Below are 24,740 nucleotides of genomic sequence, written 5' to 3'. Positions count from 1 at the left end.
GGTCATCCCCCTTGCGCATGCAGAGCGAAGAGGTCTGAAGACGAAAGCGGGCAATGTGCGAAACAGAGGAAGAGGAGGCCGCTCTGCTCACAGGGCAGCCTTTTCAGCAGAAACAAGGGCCTTCCTCCGCTTTTGTTCTTTACCCTTCCTCCCGGGTCTCAGGGACAGCCTACCTTCTCAGTGGAAAGGTTGGTCTCCACGTCGTGCTTCTTCTGAGTGAAAACAATCGTAAAGACAGCATGAGAGCGGCTGCTGGTTTCATTCATATTGGTAGCTGCCACCGTCCTTTAAGAGAAGAAAGAAAAGTTATTTGTCTTTTAAAAAAAAAAAAGTATATTCAGAAAAATATCACGTTGGCATTTTTTAGGAAGAGACAGGACGCCCATTAACTTAACACCTTCCCGGCATGTTAATAATTCCCGTTACCCCGGCCAATGAGCTGGCTGAAATGATGGGGAATGTAGTCAAGGTAAGGAAAGGCTGGCTTGTCACTCCTCTCTACCTCTGCTACTTGTGGAAATTTAAGTTGGTGATCATAGACCAGGCAAGTGTAGCAGACACATACCCCTGTGTGCCCAAGATAATTGATAAATGCTGTTTTTCCCTCTTTTACTTATTTTTTTTAAATCAGCCCATCTTCTAATATACCTCTTTATCTGCCACTCTGCACTTGTTTATTTTATGATTTATTTAGAAATATTTTTTCAGGACACACTGTCCTCACATGCCGGCTTACAATATTACAAAAAGATGAACATTCAACTGATAATAAGAGGCATTTAGATACAACAGCAATAGTTAATGATATTTTGAGCAACGCATACATATTGGAATAAATGTGACATTAGGTTTGGGTTTGTTATAAAGTCCATATATGAGTCCATATGCCTCTCACTGTGGAAGCAGGGAGGGAGTTCCAAAGGAGTGGGGCCACCACCAAGAAAGCCATCCAGGTACCCACCAGCTTAACAGCGCTTTTTGATGGCCAGCAGAAGGAGGCCTCTGACCCTCCTCTGAAAGAATGGCCAGGCTCAAACAGGTGTAAGTGATCCTTCAGAAAACATGGTCCCAAACTCCATTTGACAGCCAGGATCAGTACCTTGATTCGGGACCCGAAACTGGGAGACAGCCAACATAAGCGGCTATTTTGCAGCTCTTTTAGGGTACAATCCTATGGCGGCTGCGCTTCACTTCCATCTCTGACCTCAGAAATGCATCAGAGCACTCTCCCCCATCCTCAAAGCGGTTCTTCCCACACTGCTGAGACTCCAAGACCAAGCTCGGAGCTGCTACTGGGGAGGGGAGGGGCTCTGCTGGGTGTGCAGGTGGGGTTTGCTGCCTCCCCCCCTTGGGGGGTGGAAGGGTTTTGCATGGTGGGGGAAGTGCAGGGACAACGTGTGCCTCCACACGCCTTCCATCCTCGGTCGGAACACCTACCATCTTCCAGGCTTGGAAGGCCACAGGATGCCACAGAGGATTGCACTGAAAGTCAAGTGGAAGAGGCCAACCATCTGTATATATTGTGCATACAGAGCGTGCATGTGTGGTTCTGTGAGTGTGTGTACACACCAATATATACTGTATCTACCGACTGACTTATCACTAGCCACACTGGTTTGGAAACACTAGGCAGCCGTGCTGGGTTCCGCTATTCCTACCTCATCTCTGTGGCCGCTGTTTACTGCTGCTAGTTATTCCCTCCACCCTTTAGCATGCTAAAGCAGCACTCAGCGCTCATTTCAGAGGCAACACATTCCAAAGAAACACCCACACGATCCATTCCCCAGTCACCGGCCTCCCGGGTGGGGCGCAAGTGACTTCGTGCCACGTCTGGACCACGGCACGAACTGACCTGGCCTTGTTCCCGGCGTCCATGAGGTCTGCAATGTCTGTGTAAGAAGTGACAGCCAGTTTGGACAGGTCTTCCACGTAGGGCCCGAGCAGAGGGTGCTCCCGGACCCGCAAGTTCCCCTTGTTCTTTGGGTTCAGCAGGTCACGGACTCTCTCACAGTAGATCTCCATATAGCTGACCTGCGAGCAAAGGCAGGAAAGCACGGTTGGAATCTAGATGGCTGAGGGGGCACCCGAGGGCAAACAAGGCAGGAAATGACATCAAGAGGTTCATTTGAACGAATAAAACTAAGCAGCACACACTGAAGAGTATTTTAAAAGATCTCATCTGCAGAATATTTCCTTAAAACTCTCATTTAAGAAGGTCCCATTATTCACAGTGACTACTGTGAATAAAGCCAAGGAATAAAAAAAACCACCAGCCTATTTGAACTTAAAGCTCTTAATGGCAAGAACTAAGGAGAGGCCCAGTGGAATGCCAGGTATTGTGGCCCAACAGAGCTGGAAGGCACCAAGTTGGCGAAGGATGGGCTAGACAGGCATTTGGTTTGCCCCAGCTGAGTTTGCCTTACGTCTCAGACCTAGATCAACCTCCAGCTCCCAGCGCAAGTCATGCTGCCCTGACCTGATGAGAGGTGGAACCCGGCATCAACTGTAAGGGTGATGCAGAACGTGGGTGCACGATGCCCAGCATTCCTCTAAGTCTCCCCTGGTGCTTAATCACTGGCCGTAAACACGTTAGATGGAAATATTCTCATTTTCAGGAGAAGTTGCCTCATTTGAAGGCAGAGAGCTAGCAATGATTTCATGCACAGAACCGTACGCCTACCTTCTGGTCTATGTTTTTAGGATTCCAAGAACTGTACACACCTCTTTGGTTTAGAAACACGTTTAAAATAAATCGGCCCAATTCTGAGGCAACAAAACCGAGCACCGTTCTGTTTGGGTTTCCTGCCGTGGCCTGTTTATTTTGCACGTGCTGAGGAAGGGGGACCAACACACTTCATCCTGGAAGCTGAGGAGACCACAGCTGAGAGGAGAGGTAAGGCCACAGCGCCCCACGCTGAGCTAGGAGATCTCCCAAAGCAGAATCCATCCTACGCCGCCCCTTCCAGAGCCAAGGCAGCAAGTCCCAGAGGGCTTAGCAGAAACAACCCAGCTGTCCATCAAGGACAGAGGCCTGGCTCAACATATGGAACAAATGTGCACAGCAACACGCTATTTTTACATAGGCGGTATTTTAATCACTTGCCAACTATGGACACACACATCCTCCTAAACACTCGCTTGGCTGACCGCCTGGACGGTGTCACTGTGCATCACGTTAACAGGAAGAACGTGTTTGTTCAGCCATCGCCCTGTCCATTATGTTGCCTTCCGGTCGCCCGTGGTTCTTGGGGCTCCAAATGCCCCCTTCAGCTCTGCGAGGCGCACCTGCGTTTCCTTTCTTCTTGGCAGTCAAAGGGGTTTCCATCATTGCATTCATCGCCCGGGGCAAAGCAGCAGCACAACACACACCGGGGTGCTCCAGCCATCCCTGACACTTTATGTTCAAGCAATCGCAATGTTTTCCCAAGTAGCTGAGGGCTCGGGCTCACTTTTAAGACTGGAGGCAGAGTTCACCTTTAGTCACAAAAAGGCAGGCGTGTAGGAATAAGACTGAGTGGTTCCCAGGAGAGCCGAACCTCTCACTTCTCGGCTCTCTGTCCTGACTGGAAGCAGGCAGTGTGTGAGGGGATGCAGTGGGCGGCCTCCTCTGAAGGCAGGCCAGAAACAGGGGATACAAGCTGCTGTCCAGCCAGGTTAGAGCAGCCGTCTAGCCTGGTTTCTCCCTTAGAGAATGTTGCAATGCAGTTAAAAAAGAAACTGGCTTCGGCACCTCTACTGCAACACAGGTGCTAGTCACCAGGTACAAATTTGTAGATCCTAAGGCTATCCGGTGCCTTGGATTTATCCACCCCTGACACAGGGTCCCCGTCCAGTTCTTCCCAGAGTTTTCTACCTGGCTGATGGGACTAAGGATGACACGCCTGCAATACGAGAAAGGATGTTCTGCCTTCGCAAAGCGTCATCGACAAGCCTGCATTTCAACCACACTCCTAAAGGCAACCAAGTCTGCTTGTCTACCACACACACCCCTGCGTCACACGTACCTCTACGGAGTAAGACATCTCCTCGTTGCTGTTGTCATTGATCTTTTCAAAAAGCTCTTCACAAAGCTGGAAGTAGATTAAGAGATCATCGGGTGACAACCATGCAGAAGGAAGACTGATAGAGCGCCTGCAATTTTTAATCTACTCCAGCGCCTCCCCCCACAGTGCACAGGGCCTGCCAGAAAGGCTGCTAGTTCATCTCCACCCACTCAAAATTGTCCAGGTGGCCAATCTGCTTAACCTTCATGGAATTATGTATCGCACTCAAATGCGACCCATGCTAACTTGCCGAAGAGCTTCAGCAGCAGACGCGATAGGCCCTATAAAATAAAGGAAGAGCTGTGGGTTATGAAGCTTGGGTGGGGTAACCCACTCGCACCCAACTGTAACAGCATTAAAATAGGAGGCTTAATTTTAGAAGAGTCCCTTGAGTTCAGCTGTTCTTTGAAAAGGTTCTATCTGCCAGGGTTGTTTGTTTGTTTGTTTTTAAGCACATTAAACAGTGGGGGGAGATGCTGTGCTTTGAACATCCCCATTAACTGCCCATTATCCTTTCCCCTGTCTGCAGAACTTAAGACTGCCAAAATGAAGGCAGAAGCACACATGTGCAGACGATGGTTAAAAAGAGCAACCAGAGCGGTTGGTTTTGAAAGTCTGTGCCTGGGAACTCAGTTTTTATGCTCAAAACTATCTAGGGCGTCTCTTACAAACTGGCAAAATATTTGCTTCGCTTCATTTCCCTCAGGGAACCCCAATTCATGGCAGGCCCTGACCCCGTGTGTAAACGCGGAAAAAAATACAAACGCAGAACACAGGCTTGTGTTTTGTCAGATGAGGCGGTGCGTGCAAGGGTCATGTATTCCAGCTTTTCCTATCATCCCCAGCCACCAGATGGAAAGGAAGGATGGGAATCGCACCAGAATAAGCAATGCTTAGACATTTCCTAATGAAGTGAGGGAAACAGTGTGTGAAGCAGCCCTGACTAGAGCAGAATATGAACGAATGTAGCAGCATGAACACATGGCGATGCCTTGGCTAGATGGGCCAGTGGCGGAACTCAGCCTCAGCACCAACTGCTCGGACTAGCAGTCACGCTCCGGGGCCTCAGGCAGGGCCGCCCCCCACTAGGGATGTGCAAGGAGTCTGATACAGGATGCGACCCCAGTGGGACGGGATGCAAGTCTGATGGGGAGATCTGATGTCAGCTGTGCCTGCATGGCATTTTTTTTAAGGCTGTAATTTGCTCAAGGTTTAGTTTTCTTTTTAAGTCAGAAAAATGTATGTCGATGTAGGAACTCTGCTTTGTAAATCTGCAGAAATTGGGATATGGAGGTTTGGATTTTTTTTACTAATCTGAAAGTAACTGTCAGTAAAAGAAGGTGGCCAAGGTGGAACACGAGCATGCAGCAGGAGGAAGATGCCCATGTTAATATTACAACAAGAAAACTCTAACCTAACCAGTCGACCCCCCTTTGCACAAACTATGCAAGAGATACACAGCCTTCACCTCCAATTTTGTGCAAATATATTAAGCAACTTTGCAGAAACAGGAGAACACCTCTCAAAAAGAAACTATCGAACACTCCAAACATCTGAGTTTCGGGAGGTACATGAGGCATCCACCACCTTGAGAGCCCTTTGCTCTTTAAAACAGGAATGCTATGTTTTTGCTTAAGATTTTTCTAATCATTACCTTTTCCCCACAAGATTTAAATATGGTGCTAGATACCAGATTGCTGCTCAGGCCAGGCTGCCAAATACCCACAGCCCTTGCTGCAGCCGCTTTGGGTACAGATGCAGCATCTTCTGCTTCAAGGCTGAGTTGGCGCAAGCCCTTGAGGCGTGATCGAAGGCCACAGCTGATGCAGGGTGGAAACCCCTGGCTGAGAGGGGTGGGGGTACCAAAATTGTTCAAAATGCTCAGGGCCCAGCTCCGCTTTGCTCACCTCTCCCTGCCTGCAGACAGGCACGGCCCAGATCCCTGACCAGCATTTCACAGAACCCATGAGCAGCCTCTAGCCATGTGCAAGCAAGCCCCTGTCAGATGACAGCTGCGTATGCATTTGCTTCCCTGCTGTCAGACGCCGGGGCTTAGCGCTGTCTATTTTACACTGGGATGGGGGCACACGGCCAGTGACATTTGCTGCTGATCCTGTATAGTAGAACGATGACTCAAAACAGCGATTCAGCAAAATGTATTTATTGAAGGTGAAACCTAGCCCCAGCTACCCTCCTTCCTAGCCCGTGCAGCTTCATTCATCTGCCTTAACGGGAGGGAAAGGAGCAGCACGGATGGCCCTAAAATTGCCAACATGGGATCACACCCTTGCGTTTCTAATGAGAGGGCAGTCCAGTTGAAGGATAAAGTGGTCAAGAAGAGAAGCCAGAAAAAACTACCATTTCAGTTCTTTAAAATATTTAGAGGCCACTTTTCCACACACACACACACACACACACACACACACACAAATAAAATATTCAACGTAGCTAACAAAATCCAAAATAGTCCAAAAACAGCACACAGCAAATGGAATGGAAACCATATGCGGAACATACCATGTTTGTGGGTTTCCCCGTTTTCACTCATTTTTCCTCATGCTTAAGGTTGAAATCATTTTCCTAAGGCTCAGTTACCAACAGCGAGAATTTTAAGCACCTCTAGGGTGGTCTTCTTTTCCGCTGTGTCACCCTTTTGGACTTCAGCCTCAACCTCCCTGAGATCGAATCCCATTATCCCACTCCTGTGAGGGATAATGGAAGGCTTCCTTGTCCCCCGATTCAAAGCAGTGACACGGGAAGACGAAATGCCCACGCAGAGATCAGCGTACGATAGCAAGATATGATCGGGCAAATCACAGCCACGGCCTAATCTAACAAATGGCCTCCCACTTGAAGTCATCTGCTTCTCTGCACTAACGTACGAAATATAATCTATGCACTGCCAGTTTGCACAATTAGCGGGCACACTTGGCAAGGCCGAAGAGCCCGAGCCGCAGCTTACCTGTGGGATGATCCCTGCCTGGTTCTCCTCTTGCTTCCCCATCATCGTGTAGGATTTCCCAGCTCCGGTCTGGCCATAAGCAAAGATACATACGTTGTAGCCCTCAAAGGCGTGCAGCAGCATCTCCTTCCCGATATCGTTGTACACGCGATTCTGGGAGGCAAAGCATGGGTCATCGGGCTGTAGAGATTTAAGGGAAGAAACCACAGTGGTCAGTGTGGACTCTCTGAGAAACAGAATGGCAGCTGCAGGAGAGGAGAGGAGAGGAGAGGAGAGGAGAGGAGAGGAGAGGAGAGGAGAGGAGAGGAGAGGCTCTTGAGACAACCTTCCTCAGGACAAATACAAGAAGCTTGACCAGGAAAAACTAGTGAAGGGTGGGAGCTGCCACCACTGCGACAGGCAAACACTGGGTATGTTCAGCAGCCCAGCCCAGCCCATCAGCCCCAACTGGCTGGTGCTATCTACTCCAGAGGTGTCACCCCTCAGGCTCAAGGGCCAAATCCAACCCTGCCCTCCAGGCCTCCCTAGGTACCCATGCTCCCTTACCTTTGCCCCAGTCCCTTTTTGCCCAACTGCCTTTTTTTTCTTTCTTTCTTTCTTTTTTTTTTTTTTTGGCAATTTTGTGGCTGCCTTTCTGAGCTGGTAATCACAGCTTTTATCTTCAGTCACTGACTGAAGAAGGGAGCCGAGCTGGGCAAAAACCCTATAAATTTTCCCAGCTCAATAGTACAGAAAGGCCGGTCTTTCTCTAACGTGGATAATTTTTGCTTGTACACTGGGGAAAGTAAGGGCCTCAGAAGGAAGGGACCACCTGTGACATCAAGTAACCCCCAAGAGACAATCCAATCTCCCGGCCAAAAACAGTTCCCACACCCTGATTCAGATGCTGCAAGTGCCACGTTCAAGTGAAGTTTGCCGCTCACATTTCTGAAGCATGTTCTTTCACACTGTAAAGTACAAATTAAACTTGGATGCATGTATCTTGGCACTGGGCAATAACACTGGCTGTTCCAATGGGATGTGCTGAATTTTCAGGCTCTGGAGCTCTGAATCTCGGTACTTTCTGTTTCAGGGATTAGACTGAACACTTCCAATATTGGCCACGCATTTTTGCTAGCCCCGAAAAAATAGCCAGCTCATTCAGCTGTCCAAAATTCATCCCTCCAGCTCTTTCATTTAAAAGGATATCACTAATTTGCAATGCCAGAGGAAAGGACTTCACCATGAGCAGCTGTCTTTCACAAGTTAGCACACAAATAAGAGGGACTGGATAAAGGGCAAGAGGGAGGTGTAGTCATTTCAGTGCGCTGTTGGGTTTCCACTGGTCCCATTTAACTTCTTGGGCCGTCACTGGGCAAGCCAAGCAATGGAAGCACTCTTCAAGCTGCTTCAATCGGCATTCCCAACATGCAGGGTCTGCAACTTCTATCATCCCCAGTCAGTGTGAGTGGCAACCCCTGTGGCTGTGGAATGTGGGTGTTGCAGTCCAACACATCAGACAGAACTACAGAAAGGATGAGTTGGGCTACGACTGCCAACAGGCCCCAGCCAGTCATACAGAATACTAGGCTGAGGAAGTCTGCATGACCTGAAGCCTGCAGCGCTTGAAACCTCAAATGCTTGCAACAGAGTGTTTTAGGAATGAAGCACTAATGAGTGCAAAAGGAACCCTCTTCCCTCTTGCTGTAGCCGGCCCCGCATTTCCCACGTGGGCAAGGTGGTCCTGCCAGTTTGCACAGTCACCAGTTGCTCTCCCTTCCCTCTCTTTCTAGCAAAGCATTCAGTGCTCCAAACTAAAAATATAAAAGAAGCGGAGGCAAGTGCCAGAAGTGCCAGTTTAAAGAGCAATTGTGCACACAGAAAAGGCTTCTGAAAGCAAGCAAGTTCAAAGACAGACAGACGGACAGACAAACCAGCACACAGAAAGAGAGACAATCGTGCTACTTCTTTAAAAAGAAGGCCTCTAAGTATGACATAATCCGGAGCATCAGCTGAGAAGTAAAAATATTTCCTGTTCAAGGAATAAGTGGAGCAGATTAATGCTAAACAAGATGATTGTCCTGCCCTGCTCTCGGTGGAAACCACATTACTCCTCAATTAAGAGGAGAAGCCTGAGGTAGGGGAGAAAGATGTACGCACAGCCTTGGGGTAGAGGGTAAGGCTCAGACAATTTCGTCTTGCTGGGATAAGTCCCTTCCCCAACCTGGTGGCCTATCACTGTGTTGGAAGACGATCATATTTCACCGCCAGCCTGGTCGACAGGGATGGCGGACGGACACTGACAGGGCCCATCAGATCAGGGAAGGCTGCCAAAAGGGCCCCTAGGTGCTTCCTCCTTCCCACTAAGCCAGGCCAGCATTACTCTTCCTATTCAGTAACGAAGGTGCTCAGGGTCACTGTGTGCTGCTACCCCAAGTCCACAGCAGAGGCGAAGTGGGGCCGCTCTTGGCCAACTGCACCCACTGGTCTTCCATGTCCTTCATACTTGTACCAGCAGATCAATGAGACCGCTTTTCTTCTGCAAACTGCAACCTTTAAGAGGTGATGATAGTAGCAGCTATATCCTGAAGGTGAGAACACCCCTTTGGTGCCACCCTATTCATCAGGGGCATTAAACACAGCTCGTCAGAGTTCTGCCTCAAGTAAGGCTGCTTAAACTTCCGGGATTCCGGTCATCCTCTGCAGGTGGGCTAGGAAGAGGTGATCCGCTTTCCCTTGAGCCCTGCCTCACCTCTGTGACAGGGATGCCTCACCTCTGTGACAGGGATGCCCCTCCTCTTTGGAGGACATGCAGGAAACTTTTGGGACAGTCAGACAACCTGAAGCAATGTATTTATATATGCACCTCCTTGGATTAATCCTGAGACCACCCAGGTCCCCTTGCCCCACTGGGATGGTTCAGCAACTGCTTTGCCTTTTGAGACTGACAGAAAACGAAGCTTGTGTCATTCAATTAATGCCTGGCCAATTAAAGATTGGCTTAATTGCCATTAATTGCCTGGCTAAGTGCTTTTCGCATACTTAGGTTTCCTCAGAGCCAAGAGAACTTGGTTGCTAGCTCTGCCCAGCATATCTTTCCCTTTACTGGATGCACCAATTATCAAAGCTCACGTCTATTAAGAATGCAAAGAGTTCCTTTTTCCCTCTCTCCATTTTTTAAGAGAACTAAGGAGCAGCAATGGCAGCGTCCAACAATTAGTGGAAATCAGCATGACATTAAACTCAGCTCTCACAAAGGATGGAGCTTCAGTGTCCAGAGGTTAGTGTGTTTTATAACTTTCCCAGTGGGGTGGTATGGGAAGCAGATGGTCCTGCCCTGCCTTCCTAATAAGTCAGGAATTAAAACTCATCTTTCACTAAGCCAGGAACACTTCTAGAAGATTTTCCTTTCCAAAGAACAGCAGCAAAAAGAATGTGTTGTTCTAATTCCGTTATGTGGCTACTTGGACCAACCCTCGATCATCTTTGCACACACTTCGTCTTCACTACTTAGAATTTAAACTTTTCTGATCCCATGATGGAAACTGAACTTAGACAAAAAAATAAACTTGCAGTTTCAATGCCTAAAACGCCAACGACAGTCAAAGGAGGCAAGCAGCTGCTTTGGGAGAAGCATCCAGTTCTCAACTGGGAAGGCTTGGATTGCACCGTTCGTTTTACCAAAGCACAATGCAGTGCTCTTACCGAGGTGTGGGACCAGTACGAGTAGTCAAAGCTGAAGGATTTTGGTGCTTCCTTGGGATTCTTTGGGTTGAGAATACCTAGAGGAAATAGAAAATGCAAATGTGTTATCCAAGGAAACACTAGGAACAGAAGTGGGAGTATTTGTTTGTCACATTTACGCCTGACTTTATCCCCAATGAACCCAAAATGGTGTACACAATTTGCCTCCTCTCCATGTTATCCTCAGAACAACCCTGTGAGATAGGTGAGGCTGACTGCCAGTAGCTGGCCCAAAGTCACCCAATGAACTTCAGAGTCCCGGTTTAACAGCCTGAACACCATATTGGCTCAAAACAGAAGTGACAGCAGTGTTAACCCTTGTAAATATGCAATCGGAAAACAGTATTTTGCCACCCTGTCACCCCAGAACACAATACACATGACAAAAGATGACAAAGTGCTGCCCTCCAGCACCGTCTTTATCTGGGTTCAAAGAGTAATTTGGTGCCCAATTCTTCACCTTTTCTTTGTACTTTGCTGTGGGGGCAAATTCGTGTTCTCTTAGTCAACCCACCTTCTGGGAAACAGGCGTTTTGTGACCAGCCACATGTCTTCCAAGGCAGCCATTTGAGGAATGAGAAAACCCCCTTCAGCAGACATTTTGTGAGAGTGCCCATGATGCTCCCTCAATATTCCTCTTCTGCTGTATATTTTGACATTGTCATTTATCTTTTAATTTGCTCTCTCTCTGCTGTTTGCTTATTAGCCTGCATATTGTCATGTCCTGTTTGATTTTGCTTTTATTCCTGTTAAACACTTTGAGTGTTTGAGTGTTTAACAGGAATAAAAGATCTACAATATGCATAGGGCCAGCAGGGTGCCAAATGAAACCATCGGGAACTGCAAGTAAGATTCACTTCTGGAAAAAACAGCTACTTATTCCGTAGCTCAGTTAAAAAAAATACTCCCATGGGCCAGATTACACAGGAATGTTCATGTCACGGGTTCACAAGACAGCAATAAAGCAGGCTTTTTTCTTTGCAACAGAATGAAGAAAGGTACACCAGTCCATACAGAAACAAGCTATCATACACAACCACAATGGATGGAATTCACATCAAGCAGAGGGACAGAGGCTACAGCTAGGTGATCATGGCTTTAACTAGTGAGATTCCTTTCAGCTAAGCAAAGAGAAGAACCTTCCTTTGAACAACAGCCCACCCCCCTCACCCACCCCCCGCACACAGACAAAGCTGGAGGTGTATCCGAAATGACAGTGGGACTGTTCAAGATGCTTTTAAAACATGTGTTCCCCTACAGAGGCAAAAAGGTTCACGACCACTGATTTGCTTTCAGAGGCTTGGGAAGTGTTGTAGGAGGAAACGAAGAGGGTCTGGAAAGGCAACAGGAATGTTTTAAGATTAACACACTGGGATGACACGGTTCAACATTTTTTCTGAAAATAAAGAATAGGCAGTTCTCACAGAGATGTTAACAGAACTAACACTTTAAAAGGCAGAAAAAAGAGCTGCCAACTGTTACAGCTACCCGGTTGTGCCTGAAACCCCACTCTTATTCCTTAATCCTACATGCATCGACTGATGCTTCACTGTGACCCTATTGTCCCTGCGGCCAGAAACAGATTCTTCTCTCCCTCCCTTTGTACTGCAGCCATCTGTGTGGCTTCGGCAAACAAGAAAAATGGTCCACTGGCCTCCCCACACTCACTGTCAAGCTACAAAAGAAAATGTAAACAAGGGAGAAGGTCAACAGAGAACCTACTAGATCCTGTCACTCTAATACCTTCGGTCAGACATCCTACAAAAGCAGAGGGGCAAAACTGCAAAGCAAACTCCTAAAAATTCTTGACCATGAGCTATATGTGCCACGTTCTGCAGAGAGAGACTGAAAAGGAAATGTCTTCAGCAGTTTGGCTTTGTTCAGGTATAATGCCGAGCTACAGTTTGTGTTAAACTTGGCTGGGACACAACCATGCTGGTGTTGCAAAAAGCAAATCACCATCTGTGCAACTGCCCTCTCCCCATGCCTTTCCTGAGAAACCCCGAAGTATAGTCCTCTGAGGGCAGGACAACCTCTCCAATATGGTTGGCCCGTTCAGAGGTCATGCCAGACGACAGGTTGCCCAAACTATGGTCTATTCCAAGCTTGATAATCATGGTTTCAGAGCCTGGTTTGGTGGCCACTCTCAAATCAGGGTTTGTCAGAGCATTCATTCAGAAACCGTAAGAAACCAGGGGCTTGGAATTATGCCTAAAAGAGGGGTGTCCAGGAGCCAAATCCAGCCCATTGAGGTTCTCCAGCTGGAAAGGCCTCCTTTTCCATTACTTTTCCCCAGTCATCAGTTGTTTAGTGTTTTCTTGGCTTTTGGATAGCTTCCAGCACACACAAACCCCCTTTCTAGAAGACTGAAATGCCTTCCCAAGGCTCAGTCTAGCAGTAAGAACGTGAAGCTAATATATAATGGAATCTGGGGTATTTTTGGTCCCATCCCCTTCACCTTCAGCCCCACCCACTACTGGAATATGGTCCCCAAAAGCTCCGCTGAAATGGAATTCGCCTGTCATGCCAAAGGGAGGTTAAATCCCCTGGTTCAAGCCATCCACTAGCATGTTGCCCTTTCCATGCTATTCACCGGGTATTCTAGTACTCCTGTTTGCCACTGCCCTGCAATATTCTAAAATCTTCCACAGACGCTGTGCTCATGAACAGAACTGCTGCTGAAGTCTTTGGAACAGGAATGGGATCCATGGGCTGGCTAGAAATAGCAACTGCTGCTACTACACCTCTCCTTGCCATTTCTACACTTAATGGATTTGCCTTATGCTGGGGCTCCTGACCTATGAAAGGAAACAACCAGGCCAAGCCAAAGATGCATATCACTTACATTAGGATTCTGTCCCATAGTGGGGTAAAGACAACATATGGCTTTGGGCAGCGACAGGGGCTGCAACACGAGCGGCGAAGCCAAAACAAAATGAGTAACTTACAGAATCCTTTTTTCTACAACAGTCCTGACTAGAACAGGAAGATCTACGTACTCACACACTTTGAACAGCGTTTGTAAAAAACAGAGGAGGGGGAGAAAAGGGAGAGGGAAACCAGGAAAAGCCCCAGAGAATGTGCTTGCTGCCAAGCCTTTCCACGCCAGCACTTCTGTCCTGATTAACCCATTCCCATATGCAGCTTGATCAGCCATGATCACAGACAAAGGTGGTGGCGGATGAAGCGGGATGCAGCCCACAAAACCTTATGCCACAAGAGAGACTACTGTTGCTGCCTTTACTAAACCAACATCTTGCTGCTCGCCCTCTCATGGTCTTTTTGTAGGCTGAGCAGCATAACAATAGCCCATTCAGCAATTCCCTGGCAATCAGAATGTTGTCATCTAATTTTTCTGAATGTTGTCCTATTTGGCTTTTCACTGTCCGTAGCTTCTTTACATCTGTCCCTTGCAGCCAATGGAAATGAAGGCTCTCAATTATACCACCTGAACCAAAGACGGGATACTGCTGGCCCACATGAGAGGTAACAGGTAGTGGATACTGCCCAGCCAGCGAGTTTCTTTCCCAAGCCCTGCACATCTCTAGACAGAAAAAACCCTCTGGTGTTAATCAGAGAGTAAAAAACCTTTTTCCCTTTCAAGCAGAAAGGACGGGAAAGTTGCTGTGAGATTCAAGCCTGCTTGACGTCTGAGGCTTGCCTTGCTTACTTCCCAGGAGTCCTGCAAGCTCATGCTTACTCCTCAGTAAATTTGCAGAGACCTGACCTTCCTGTTTCTGAGTAGGCTTAAAATGGGTAAAATTCACATGTGGTCACACCCACTCTGTCTTCGACCATGGCCCCAGATGGAACGTGGCCTCGGTGACCTTTCCAAGATTGGAATGCATCCCTTGGGCTGAAAAAGGTTCCTTAGACCCAGCCGTGGACTGCAAGGGATCCTCACAAAGCAGAGCAGTTGCCTTTGTATGCCTCCTGCAGGAGTCCAGGCATCTGCATCACTGGGTTAGACTTCTTTTGAACCTGAGCTTCTCAGGCTGTTTCCTGGATTGCCTCAATGGCTGGGCCTACAGCTCTGTACAGCAACCAAGCAGCTACAGCAACTGAAAGACAAATAATTTCTATCAAGACAAGACATCTGCTCCTTTCTAAACAGTAAACAACCTTCCTCAGATGAAGAAAACTAACTTGGATAGAGCTGGTTTAGCTATATTTTATCAGGTTAAGATGCCCACTACTTGTCTCAGGGTAATATTTTTTGTCATATACCTACAAGTAAAGAAAAGAGACAGTGTCCATGGAGTACTTTTAGTACAGATTCTTCTTGTTTAGGAGGCAGAGATTTGGGGGTAGCAATTTAGAGGCAGAATAGGAAGGCATACTGCACACAGAAACATTTAAACAATGGAACCACTTTAGCATTTTAACACTTAACAGTTATATTGACACCACAAGAAAACATCAACCATTCCCCTCAGATAAGTCAACTTTTTGACAGTTAAGTGATAACAAATATGTCAGCAGTTCCTTTGGAATCCTAAATATTTTTAGAGGAATGCAGAAAGTTGTAAACAAACATTGCTGCAGGTTCCTAAGCGTGTGTCTGGCTTACTAAGGCTAGGGAGTTGCATCTTTTGTCAAGTATCTGGTCCATTCTACTGAGAAAATCAATCCACCTTGTAAGTCGACCAGAACGTGTGCTATTTTTGTCTTGTGCTACTTGTATTGACTTTACACTATCAGTTTCTAGGCAATGGTATTCCTTGTTTTTATAAGCATTTAGATTTCATTGCCTGTGTAATAGCTCTGGAACCTGAGCATCAGAGAAAAAACTTGATTCATCACAGTATACACACATAAACACACACAGAAAAGGTAAAGCAAGGATTTAGACAAGCTAACTGAAGAGGACTCATTTATACAGCTCAAGATTGCCCCTTTAAATTTCCCTGTGGAACAGTGAGATCTATGATATATTTTAAAGATAATTTCTTCCATATTAGTTAACTAGAATAAAGTCAGTTAGAAGTTCTTCCCCTCTCAAAATGCTTCCCTGAGAGAGGTGGGTGCTTCCACAGGTCTGGGACTCGGGCAATCTGGGTTCCAGCCCCTGTTCAGCCATGGAACCATCTGGTTGACTTTGGGCCAGTCATGGAATCTCAGCCCAGCCTACCTCACAGTGTTGTTGTTGTTATTGTGGGGATAAGACTGAAAACAGGAGGAGGAGAATGATGTAAGCTGCTTTGAGTTCTTTGGATAAGGCAGAATATAACTCAAATAAATGAGGATTTTACTTTACAATCACACTGCCTCATTCAAGGAATTTTAAGAGGAGTGCATTATTTCTGATAATGTCATTTTTCATTTGCCATCTCCCATGGTTCCCCACTGCTCCTTCTGTTTCCTTCTCTAACAAAAAAAATAAATGTTAAAGACACAATGGTTGCACAAAGCTATTCCAGCCGATTGTTAGCACTAGGAGCCCTCTATCTGGAAGCATGCAGAGAGAGAAACAGGTAGGGAGAGATTGCAATGAAGGATCAGAAAAAAGGAAGCGATCACATCCCAAATGTACAGTGTTAACACCCATTGCTAAGCTGCATTACAGTCTTAAATTTAAGAAGGAAATCAACATGCATAATCAGACTGCATATAATAGTTCATGATGGAGAGCGCAATTTATTTCAAGGATTAGATCAACAGATATATTTGAACAAAACCTCTATCTCAGAAACAGAGAGGCAATAAAATACCTCTTTTCAATAGTCCTGACCACATGGCTGGTGTGGATAGAATGACAAACTCGGGCTTGAAAAAGACCGGAAATAATTAATTAAGTCCAGTGCATAATATGAGGAGATCATGTACTAGAACATAGTCTGGGAGACTGTCTGTATGCATCCCTCTTGCGTCTTAAAGCACGCATGGTCCAAAAACTTTCTCTTGAGGACTGGAGTGGGAGTACTGGTTGCCTGGCAAAAGCTTTAGAGTCAGCGCTAGATACAGGCAGAACACACATGCAGAACCCTACAGAAATAAGACCACAAGTACTGGGCTGGATCAGACCAAAGGCCTGCGTCCTGCTCCCTAAGTGCCCAACTCATCCTCCTGCTCCCAAGCAAAGGAGGAGGAGCGGATGGTAGTCAAAAGCCTCTGATACTGGAAGCTAAATATAGTCTTCATGACCAATAGCCACTGATAGCCTTACTCCTTTTCACATATTTATCTTGTACACTCACCTGCATTTTTTGGAAGATGGAACCGTATATTTGTCACCTATCCTTGCAAGGAGTTCCTCCAGGCAATAACCAATTGAGTTTATTCATTTCTCCAAAAAAGGCCTGAAGGTACCTGGATCATTTCCACGACATTTTCCTGCACCTTTTCCAATGCAACGACATCATTTTGAGGTACAGTGAGGAGAATTATGAAAAAAACAAGCTACCAGTCCCATGAAAAATCTACAATGGGAGGTGTGCACAGCAGTGAGCTCATGAAAAATGCCAATATGGATGCACCATTTGAGTAAGCTGAAGGAATACAAAGCAGAGGAAGTCTAAACCGCTAGCTCACTAACAAGCTCAATAAAGTCTTTATCTCGGGAAAATGTAGCCTCATGCACTGCTAACAAACTCACCAGCAAAAGTGGTTAAAGAGCAGCTTGATGTATAGTTATAAATAGGGATGCTTCCTAAAAGCAGCCGACTTGACTCATCCCCAAACCTACACAGAACCTTGGATGTCAATTTATTCTCAGCTTGCCATTTCCATGGCAACAGTTTAGCTTCATTTCATTGAGAAAACCAGAGTAAAAGAGAGAGGTGTTCCACTGGCTCAGATTCTCAGAATCAAGATGTTTTAGATGTTCAAGGCTGTTGATCTTTAGCTTCTAAATTAAGAAAACAGCAGCCCCTGGGGGGGAATTTCATGCAAGACTGTCTTTTTGACTGAATGATTTGTTCATGAAAGCTCATGACTTGAAACACCTCCATGCAGGAAGTGGAGCAAACATTTCCCAGCCTGTGAATTAAGCTATATGGAGTAATATATTAGCTCATCCCAGGACATTCAAGTGACGTTGACTGCTGAAAAGACTCAACTCTGCCCTGAAACTTTACCGCATACCTATGACTCTTCAAGTAGTGTTCTGCCCATCGCTATCCCTCAAAGCAGTCAGAGAACTCTGCCATAAAGACAATTTTACACAATGAAAACTGCTTACAAATGAGTCTGTTCATTTTTGCTTTGCAACAAGCCAAGGAGTGTCTATTTAGCATGATGGCCAAACTGAGTGGCTTCTCAGTCACTTCGCAAGCCAGAAACCAACGTTTATCCTCACTTATGGGAAAAAGGCATTACACAAAGTTGGGGCCACGGCTGAAAAGACTCTGTTCCAAGCAAAAACTCAAAGTACATTTGGCAATGCAGGCCAAAGTGGTACTGAGGCAGCAACAGGTTGCACAAAGACGAACACTGTAAGCAAGATGGGCCTCGATAAAATCAGTGGAGATCCAGCATGTGGTGGAAACTGAAGTGCCGGAAGCACACAAAAGTAAAGCAGTACGGACAACTGCAGAGACAGAATCCTGGGAGCTGCACAGATGAACACACAGCGAACCGAAAGAAATGGAGTGGAGGTGGAAGATTAAAGAATTGACCTTCCTTAGAAAAAGCCACACCAGCACTACATTCAGAGGGCCACAATTATCCAGATGTTTGAAGGAAGAGACAAGTGGACAAAGTAGTCAATGGAAGATCTTTGTATGACAGAATTTAAATAAAACATAGCACCAGCAGTTTAAGAGAAAGCTTTCTGTTTCTTTGGCTCAAGAAGCAACTGCTCATACAACACAAACCCACAGGCCTGCCCCCTTTCCCTTTCCTTAATGGAACTTGGCACTATGCCCCTATCATTCTCAGCTATTTGGATGGCTGCTTTACGATTCCCTTTATGATCGGGAAGAGCCGCGCCTCAGTGGCAGGGCACCCGTTCTGCGTGCAGAAAGTTCAAAGTCAAGCCTCGGCACCTCCGGAGTGGGCTGGGAAATTCCCCTCCCTGGAACCCTGAAGCTCAGTGCAGAATACATACAACAGTATATAAAAAGAGGCATACAATCTAAATACTGAATGTTCTACTTCTAAAAACTCCATCACATTTCCATGATATTGTTTATGTGAAATACACCACAGCCAGCACCATAAATGGAAGAAGGTATCTGGAACAGGTCAAGCCAAAGGGAAGCCGGGAAGGGGTAGGAAGGTTCCTTGCACAAGTTAATCAATCGTACGCCACAACTGAGGCTGCACAAGTGCCGTCACTGCGGAACCCCTTGACAGGTTCAGTAATGCAGGGCTATTCCTTGGCAGATGCCCTCCCCATTTCCCTTTCCTACCCTGCTTGGTTTCTACAGTTTGCATGTGCAGCACTCCAGCTATTAATTTAATTACACACTCTTGTGAAAAGGAGAAAGGCAACAAGGCAGGCAATCACAGCAAGGGCCCACATTAGCTGCTTGTTTTAAAACGGAAGAAATGTGTTTATCTGATATTTCAGAAGACCCAACATGGCAATTAACCATTCTGTTTGCAAACCAGCCCTCAGATGCTTTTGTACTGCAGCTATAATTACTTCCCATCACGGTGGCATTAACAGTAACTTTGAGTATCGGGGATAACCGCAGCCACCTATTTTGGAGAACTCAGCACGGGTAAGCAGTGGCAGGCGTTGGGCTCCCATTTCATGCAGCACTGACCATCGCAGAGGCCCGTGAGTGGCATCCACACTTAACCACTGGAGAATGTTGCGAAAAACAGGCTTTCAACGGTTCGTGGAGCCCCATCCAATAATATTTCTGCTGCTATTAGGCTGGCATATAATCGTCACTCTTGACCATACAACACTGGATTGACCTGCATCCATTTTAGATGTGGGGATGCATCATGCAAGGGAGAAGGGTATAAAAAGAACATATATAACCTGGGCATTCTGCAAAGCAAAGCGCCCCCCTCTGGTGCTCTCTACATTTGGTTTTGTGGGTTTTTGTGCTGTGGAACTCAGACCCCACCCCACCCCATCCCATATTTAAGTTCTTAGAATTGCTTTTTCTTTTAGTCTCACCAGTTTGACCTCCAGGAAACAAGAATTTTTGCGACCAGCGAACTTTCCTGAGAGTATCCACAGCACTCAAAATTCTAAAGGTGCCCACCAACACCAACAAGTTGGACCTCTCTGAAATACTCAAGCAGCTAAGACTAAGAAAGTCACTGCATTTTTCAAGCGCAGCTTGAGGACGAGTAATGTTCTTTTGATTCCTTCATCAGTTATGGATTGTGTCGGGCTACATTCGGGAAGCATTTGTTTGCATCCTGTTAGTATCCAAGGTAGAACTGTATTTGATCTGGTTTTCTTCAAGGCGTTATATCATGTGATCCTAGTCTGAGACAAGCTTTTTACAAGAAACTAGAGGTAGATAATTCAGTTGGAAATGAAACAGTGGGAACTTCTCCCCTGGCTCAGTGGAGGGACCATCTGGTTCCTCTCTTCCTGCCCTATTTCCATTCAAGACACTCCTTATAAAAACCACCATGGAACTTGGAAGAACTCTCAGTCTTGCATTTGCTTGTTTTTGCTTTCCATTGTTTGCGCTTACTTTCATTTGGACTGTAAGGCAGGGACTGCCTTGCATTTTTTAAACCTTTGTACGGTGCTTAGAATTTCAATGCTTTAGAAACAATAAAAAGTAATGATAAACTGATTTAAGAGCATGTGATGTCAGTCTTGGGAAGCTGATTGCACAGCAGTTCTGGGCAAAGCTTTTTGACCCCTGTGACGGGAAGTTTTCAATTCTGAAACTGCTGTTCTCCGGCTTACTGTCACAATCACACGACTTTGCCTGCCTCCTCTTTCAACAGATGGAAAACAAAGACCAGCAACAACTTGTTCAATGACACGTGTCTGTCTGTCTCACTCAGCGAGTTTCTCCAAGCAAGGCAGACAATACAATATATTTCAATAGGAACTCACTGCCATTAGAAAATTATGCAAAATGTTTAAAGCCAAGCCTTAATCTTTGTCAAAGAGAAGAACAAGAGTAAAAGCAAAGATCTAGTTCCCGTGATGTTGTATTAGCCTCCCCAAACTTAGTGCCCTTCAGGAGTGTAGAACTACAGCTCCCATCATTCCTAGCCAGTGCATCAGGTTGGGGAGGACTGATCAGTGCCCCAGATGTCTCGCTTGTTTTGCTAGCTGGAGGCAGCATGCCTCTGCAGACCCAGGATGGCAGTACTGCAACTCATGTCCAATTTAAGGATCTCCCACAGGCAACTCGCTGGCCACTGCATGAACAGAACGTTAAACAAGATGGACCTCTCGTCTGATCAGTCAGGATGGATCTTCTTATGTTCTTGTGATTTATTTTTTTTTAGCAAGGATTTTAGTCAGTCACGGGCAAAAATTCTTAACCTAAGACTGAAACTGGAAAGCATTCCTGAGCGGGCCTTGTTCATTTCCTCTCAAATACATCCCAGTGCTACTATTGAATCTTTCTCTACAACCAGATTAAGAGAGGCACAGAATGTCAGGATTCCATCTTAATCCACTGGAAGCAAAGATCTACAACACAGATAGATTTGAGCATTGTGGCCTGAGCACAGAAATCTTTAACACAACCTATTCTAAGTATTTGAGCCTATGCCTTTACTGAATCTATTTCCTCGCTATGCTAAATAAACAATATGCAAAGGGCAAGAGAAGCCCACTATGCCATTTTCAACCACTAAATTATGCAGAGCTTACATTTAATTTTTTATCAAGCTGCCTTGAAGTTGCATAAGGATGTGCCCTTGATTCTGGTTCAAACTGCTGTTTTTTATACAAAGGAAAACACGTGCTTATAAAACCACAGAGCAAGACTGGAACACAGATCTCTTTGAATAGCATGTGTACTTTTCATTTGCTTAAAACAAGGCTGTCAGGCTTCATCAGGTTCAAAGGAAAATTCAGTATCAGGAATAGCTTCAGACAGGGTTCAAAGGGTGGGAGGGGCCAAAGGTAAAAAGGTGTAGTGCTAAGACACTGGAATATTTAGCTTTAAAACTCTTAGTGCCAGTAACTAAGCTTTAGCATACAAAATTGTTCAAGAGACAGGAAACAATAACGGTGTCGGACCACTGATCTATCTAGCCCAGCGTTATTTACACTGACTGGCAGCAACTCTCTGGAATTTTAGGCATAGGACCTTTCCTAATCCTAGAGTTGATTAGGGTCAGGAGAATTAGGAGATACAAGGGACTGAACCTAGGAACCTCTGCATGAAAACTATGTGCTACTGGACTAAGACACAGCCCTTCTTCCCTTCCTGCAAGGGCTTTAAATGTTTGCCTATATAAGAACTCTGTAAATTAACAGAGTGTTTAACATTCCCATAGCATGATTTTTAAACATAAAAGGGCTATATTTTTAATATTTTAATATTTTAGTGTATAATTTTTGTATAATTCTGTATGTTTTTGTTTTTGTTGTGAGCTGCCCCGAGGCTTTGTTGAGATGGGGGCGGCATAGAAATGGTTTAAATAAATGAAGGAAGGAAGGAAGGAAGGAAGGCACTCCATAAAAATATTTCTGGAAGGAGAGGTTTGCCTGGTGCCTACCTTATACTCTTTTCGGTACCAGGTCAAAACCTTTTTATTTAACCGGTATTTTAAAAACTAGTATTTAATGCAACAGTCACGTTTTATTGGTCATACCTTTTTATTGCTTGGATAGTTTTAACGCATTTGATTTTATTGATTGCTTTAATGTATTGATTGTGAGCCATCCTGGGATGTCCTGCATGGGGGACGGCATACAAAAGTTTTAACTAAATAAATGTGTGTATGCATGAGAAACAAGCATCCATAACACCAACACTTATCTTTGCATCCTTAAGGAAAAATCTTTTTATAAAGCTAGGAGGCCCAAAGTGACCGTGGCGATAATTTGTCCAAACCTCTGCAAAACCAAAAACAGATGCACAGCTAATTCGCACAACTGAGTCTGACTAAGGAGGATCACTCGTTTGTTCCGGCTTTTTCTTCACTTTGGGATGTAGCACATGGCTGGGCTGCAGACGATCTTTCCCGTGAAGAGTACGCAGATGAGCACAAGTCTACAAAGCAGCCCAAATAACATTTCACCCAATGAAATCGCCAAGAGACGTTGGGAAGGTTAACTGATGGGAAGCAGGCCAACCAGCAGCACCAGTCGGTGTACCTGTAACTCTTCTAAACAAACCTATCCTTGCTTAAAGTCCTTTTCCAGTTAGCACTGAAGTCCAGTACGAACCAGGACCAGTAGTTGCTGGTTTTAAAGAAATCGTTTCGCTGCTGCTTGACACTGGATAGGTATGGAAGATATACAATCAAGGCACGCAAGAAGAAACAACTGCACCTGCTGAAGGTGGATATGTTGGGGAAGCCCCTCCTTTCCTTATTGTTTGCCCTGCCTTTCTGGTTGCATTACCATTTGATGCCTTGTGAAAAAGCCTCTCTCTTCTCGCAAGGTTTATCTGACCCCAGAAAGCAGGGAGTCTCCACTTAACACAGCAGCAACTAACCTGGGCAATTAACGTCTTAGTAAATATGGGCAGGGACCAGCTGCAATCCTCTTGCTGGTCCTGGATCACCGCCTTAAAGGTGCTCCATACGCAGGAATCGCATGGCATTCTGACATTGTGCAAGAGCTGCCTTTGTCTGTTTTCGGAAGATACAGACATGACATTTCATCAGTCTCATTTTCTGTGCTATTGCTATCAGCTTCTACTTCTGCTTCTTCATTTGTGTCTTTAACGTAGCTATCATGTACTACCAAAAGGTCAGTTTATTTCTTGATTTGGTGCATTTTCAAAGGCTGCCCAGTTTATTTCACATGCAGCAGAAGATGGGAAGAATCTGGAGTAGGCAGAAAGCGAGAAGAGTCAGAGGCTGTATTGTTCAAGGGCCTCGCCGCCATGTTGGAGGGAAACATTTGGCAGAAACCCAGACTGCATTCCAGGACCAAATCCCTGAACCGAATCCTTGAAGATGTTCGGTATTCTACATCTGAGACTACCATCACGGGTGTGCTGTTCTTCCAATGCCGTAGCACTGTTATAATCGTATTTCTGCCTTTGTACCTTGAATCCGACAGATTTGCAGCAGCATGAACTGCATGGCAGCAAAATCCATGTTTCTTAGCAAAACCCTTCCCTTTATTTTCTTCTGAACTTGTAAGTGGAGATACTGTTTTTGAGAATCTAAGTGCTTTTATCTTGGCCATTTGCTAAGCTATTTCTGACAAAAGTGCACTATCTGATTCAGATGCAGTGACTTTTAAAGAAATTGACTTTAGAATCAGCAGGGAATTCTGCAGCTGAACACACAAAACTCTCTCATCAGGTTCTGTATCCTTTATCCTTCTTGGTACTTTAAGAGCCTCAACTATTATTGTTTCTTGAAGAGCTTCTTTGTTTTTTAAGCAGATTTTCAAAGAAGATCACTGCTCCACATAATCAAGTTTTACTACAGGGCTTCAGTGTCAATAATGTTATTCTTGGCCATTCTTTTCTTCTTGCTTCTTCCTACAGACTGCAGTTGCAATACAAGTAGCTTTTAGAGGTTATATAACTTCTTTTACTCATCATAAATCTTTTGGAGGGTGTACAGTTTAATGACGTCATTAAGAAGCAAGTTTAGCCCATGATATGTAGATCCTATTACACAAATGTATGGATAGTTATCCATTATGATTTCTCATGCCACTTCCATTGCCAGCTAGCAAAGCAAGTACTTTTACCATTCCCAATTTTATACAGCATTCAACATATTTTGCAGCTGATACAATCTGCAGTGTGTCTGTTCACCCCATACCAATAGTTCGGTTAAAAGAAACTGTCTGGGGTGTTGTTATCACCAAGTTTGTGTGTCTTCCTCTGCTCACATCTGCCTATCCATCTGCAAGCACTACAAGACACGGTGCTTCCTTGATTTTTCCTTGCACAGATTCCATTACATATTCATATGCTGACTCTAAAAGAGTT

At 45.5% G+C, this 24,740-nt stretch overlaps 1 protein-coding gene across 7 annotated transcripts in view; it reads right to left on the bottom strand.

Moving 5' to 3' along the window:
• KIF1B (kinesin family member 1B) overlaps positions 1–24,740 on the bottom strand; it is a 121,698-nt gene that overhangs the window by 78,292 nt on the left and 18,666 nt on the right. For all 7 annotated transcript variants that reach the window (XM_044445348.1, XM_044445350.1, XM_044445349.1 and 4 more), the window contains exons 3-7: positions 10,690–10,766; positions 7,006–7,185; positions 4,005–4,070; positions 1,853–2,031; positions 174–285 (exon numbers count right to left, since the gene is read on the bottom strand). In XM_044445348.1, the coding sequence (XP_044301283.1) occupies positions 174–285; positions 1,853–2,031; positions 4,005–4,070; positions 7,006–7,185; positions 10,690–10,766 (614 nt within the window). The remainder of the gene's footprint in view (positions 1–173; positions 286–1,852; positions 2,032–4,004; positions 4,071–7,005; positions 7,186–10,689; positions 10,767–24,740) is intronic.

Source organism: Varanus komodoensis, unplaced genomic scaffold, assembly GCF_004798865.1.
Source record: "Varanus komodoensis strain SLA01 unplaced genomic scaffold, ASM479886v1 scaffold48, whole genome shotgun sequence".
Classification (NCBI taxonomy): domain Eukaryota; kingdom Metazoa; phylum Chordata; class Lepidosauria; order Squamata; family Varanidae; genus Varanus; species Varanus komodoensis.
Note: the sequence above shows the minus strand (reverse complement) of the source record. Positions and strands in the feature narration are given on the sequence as shown.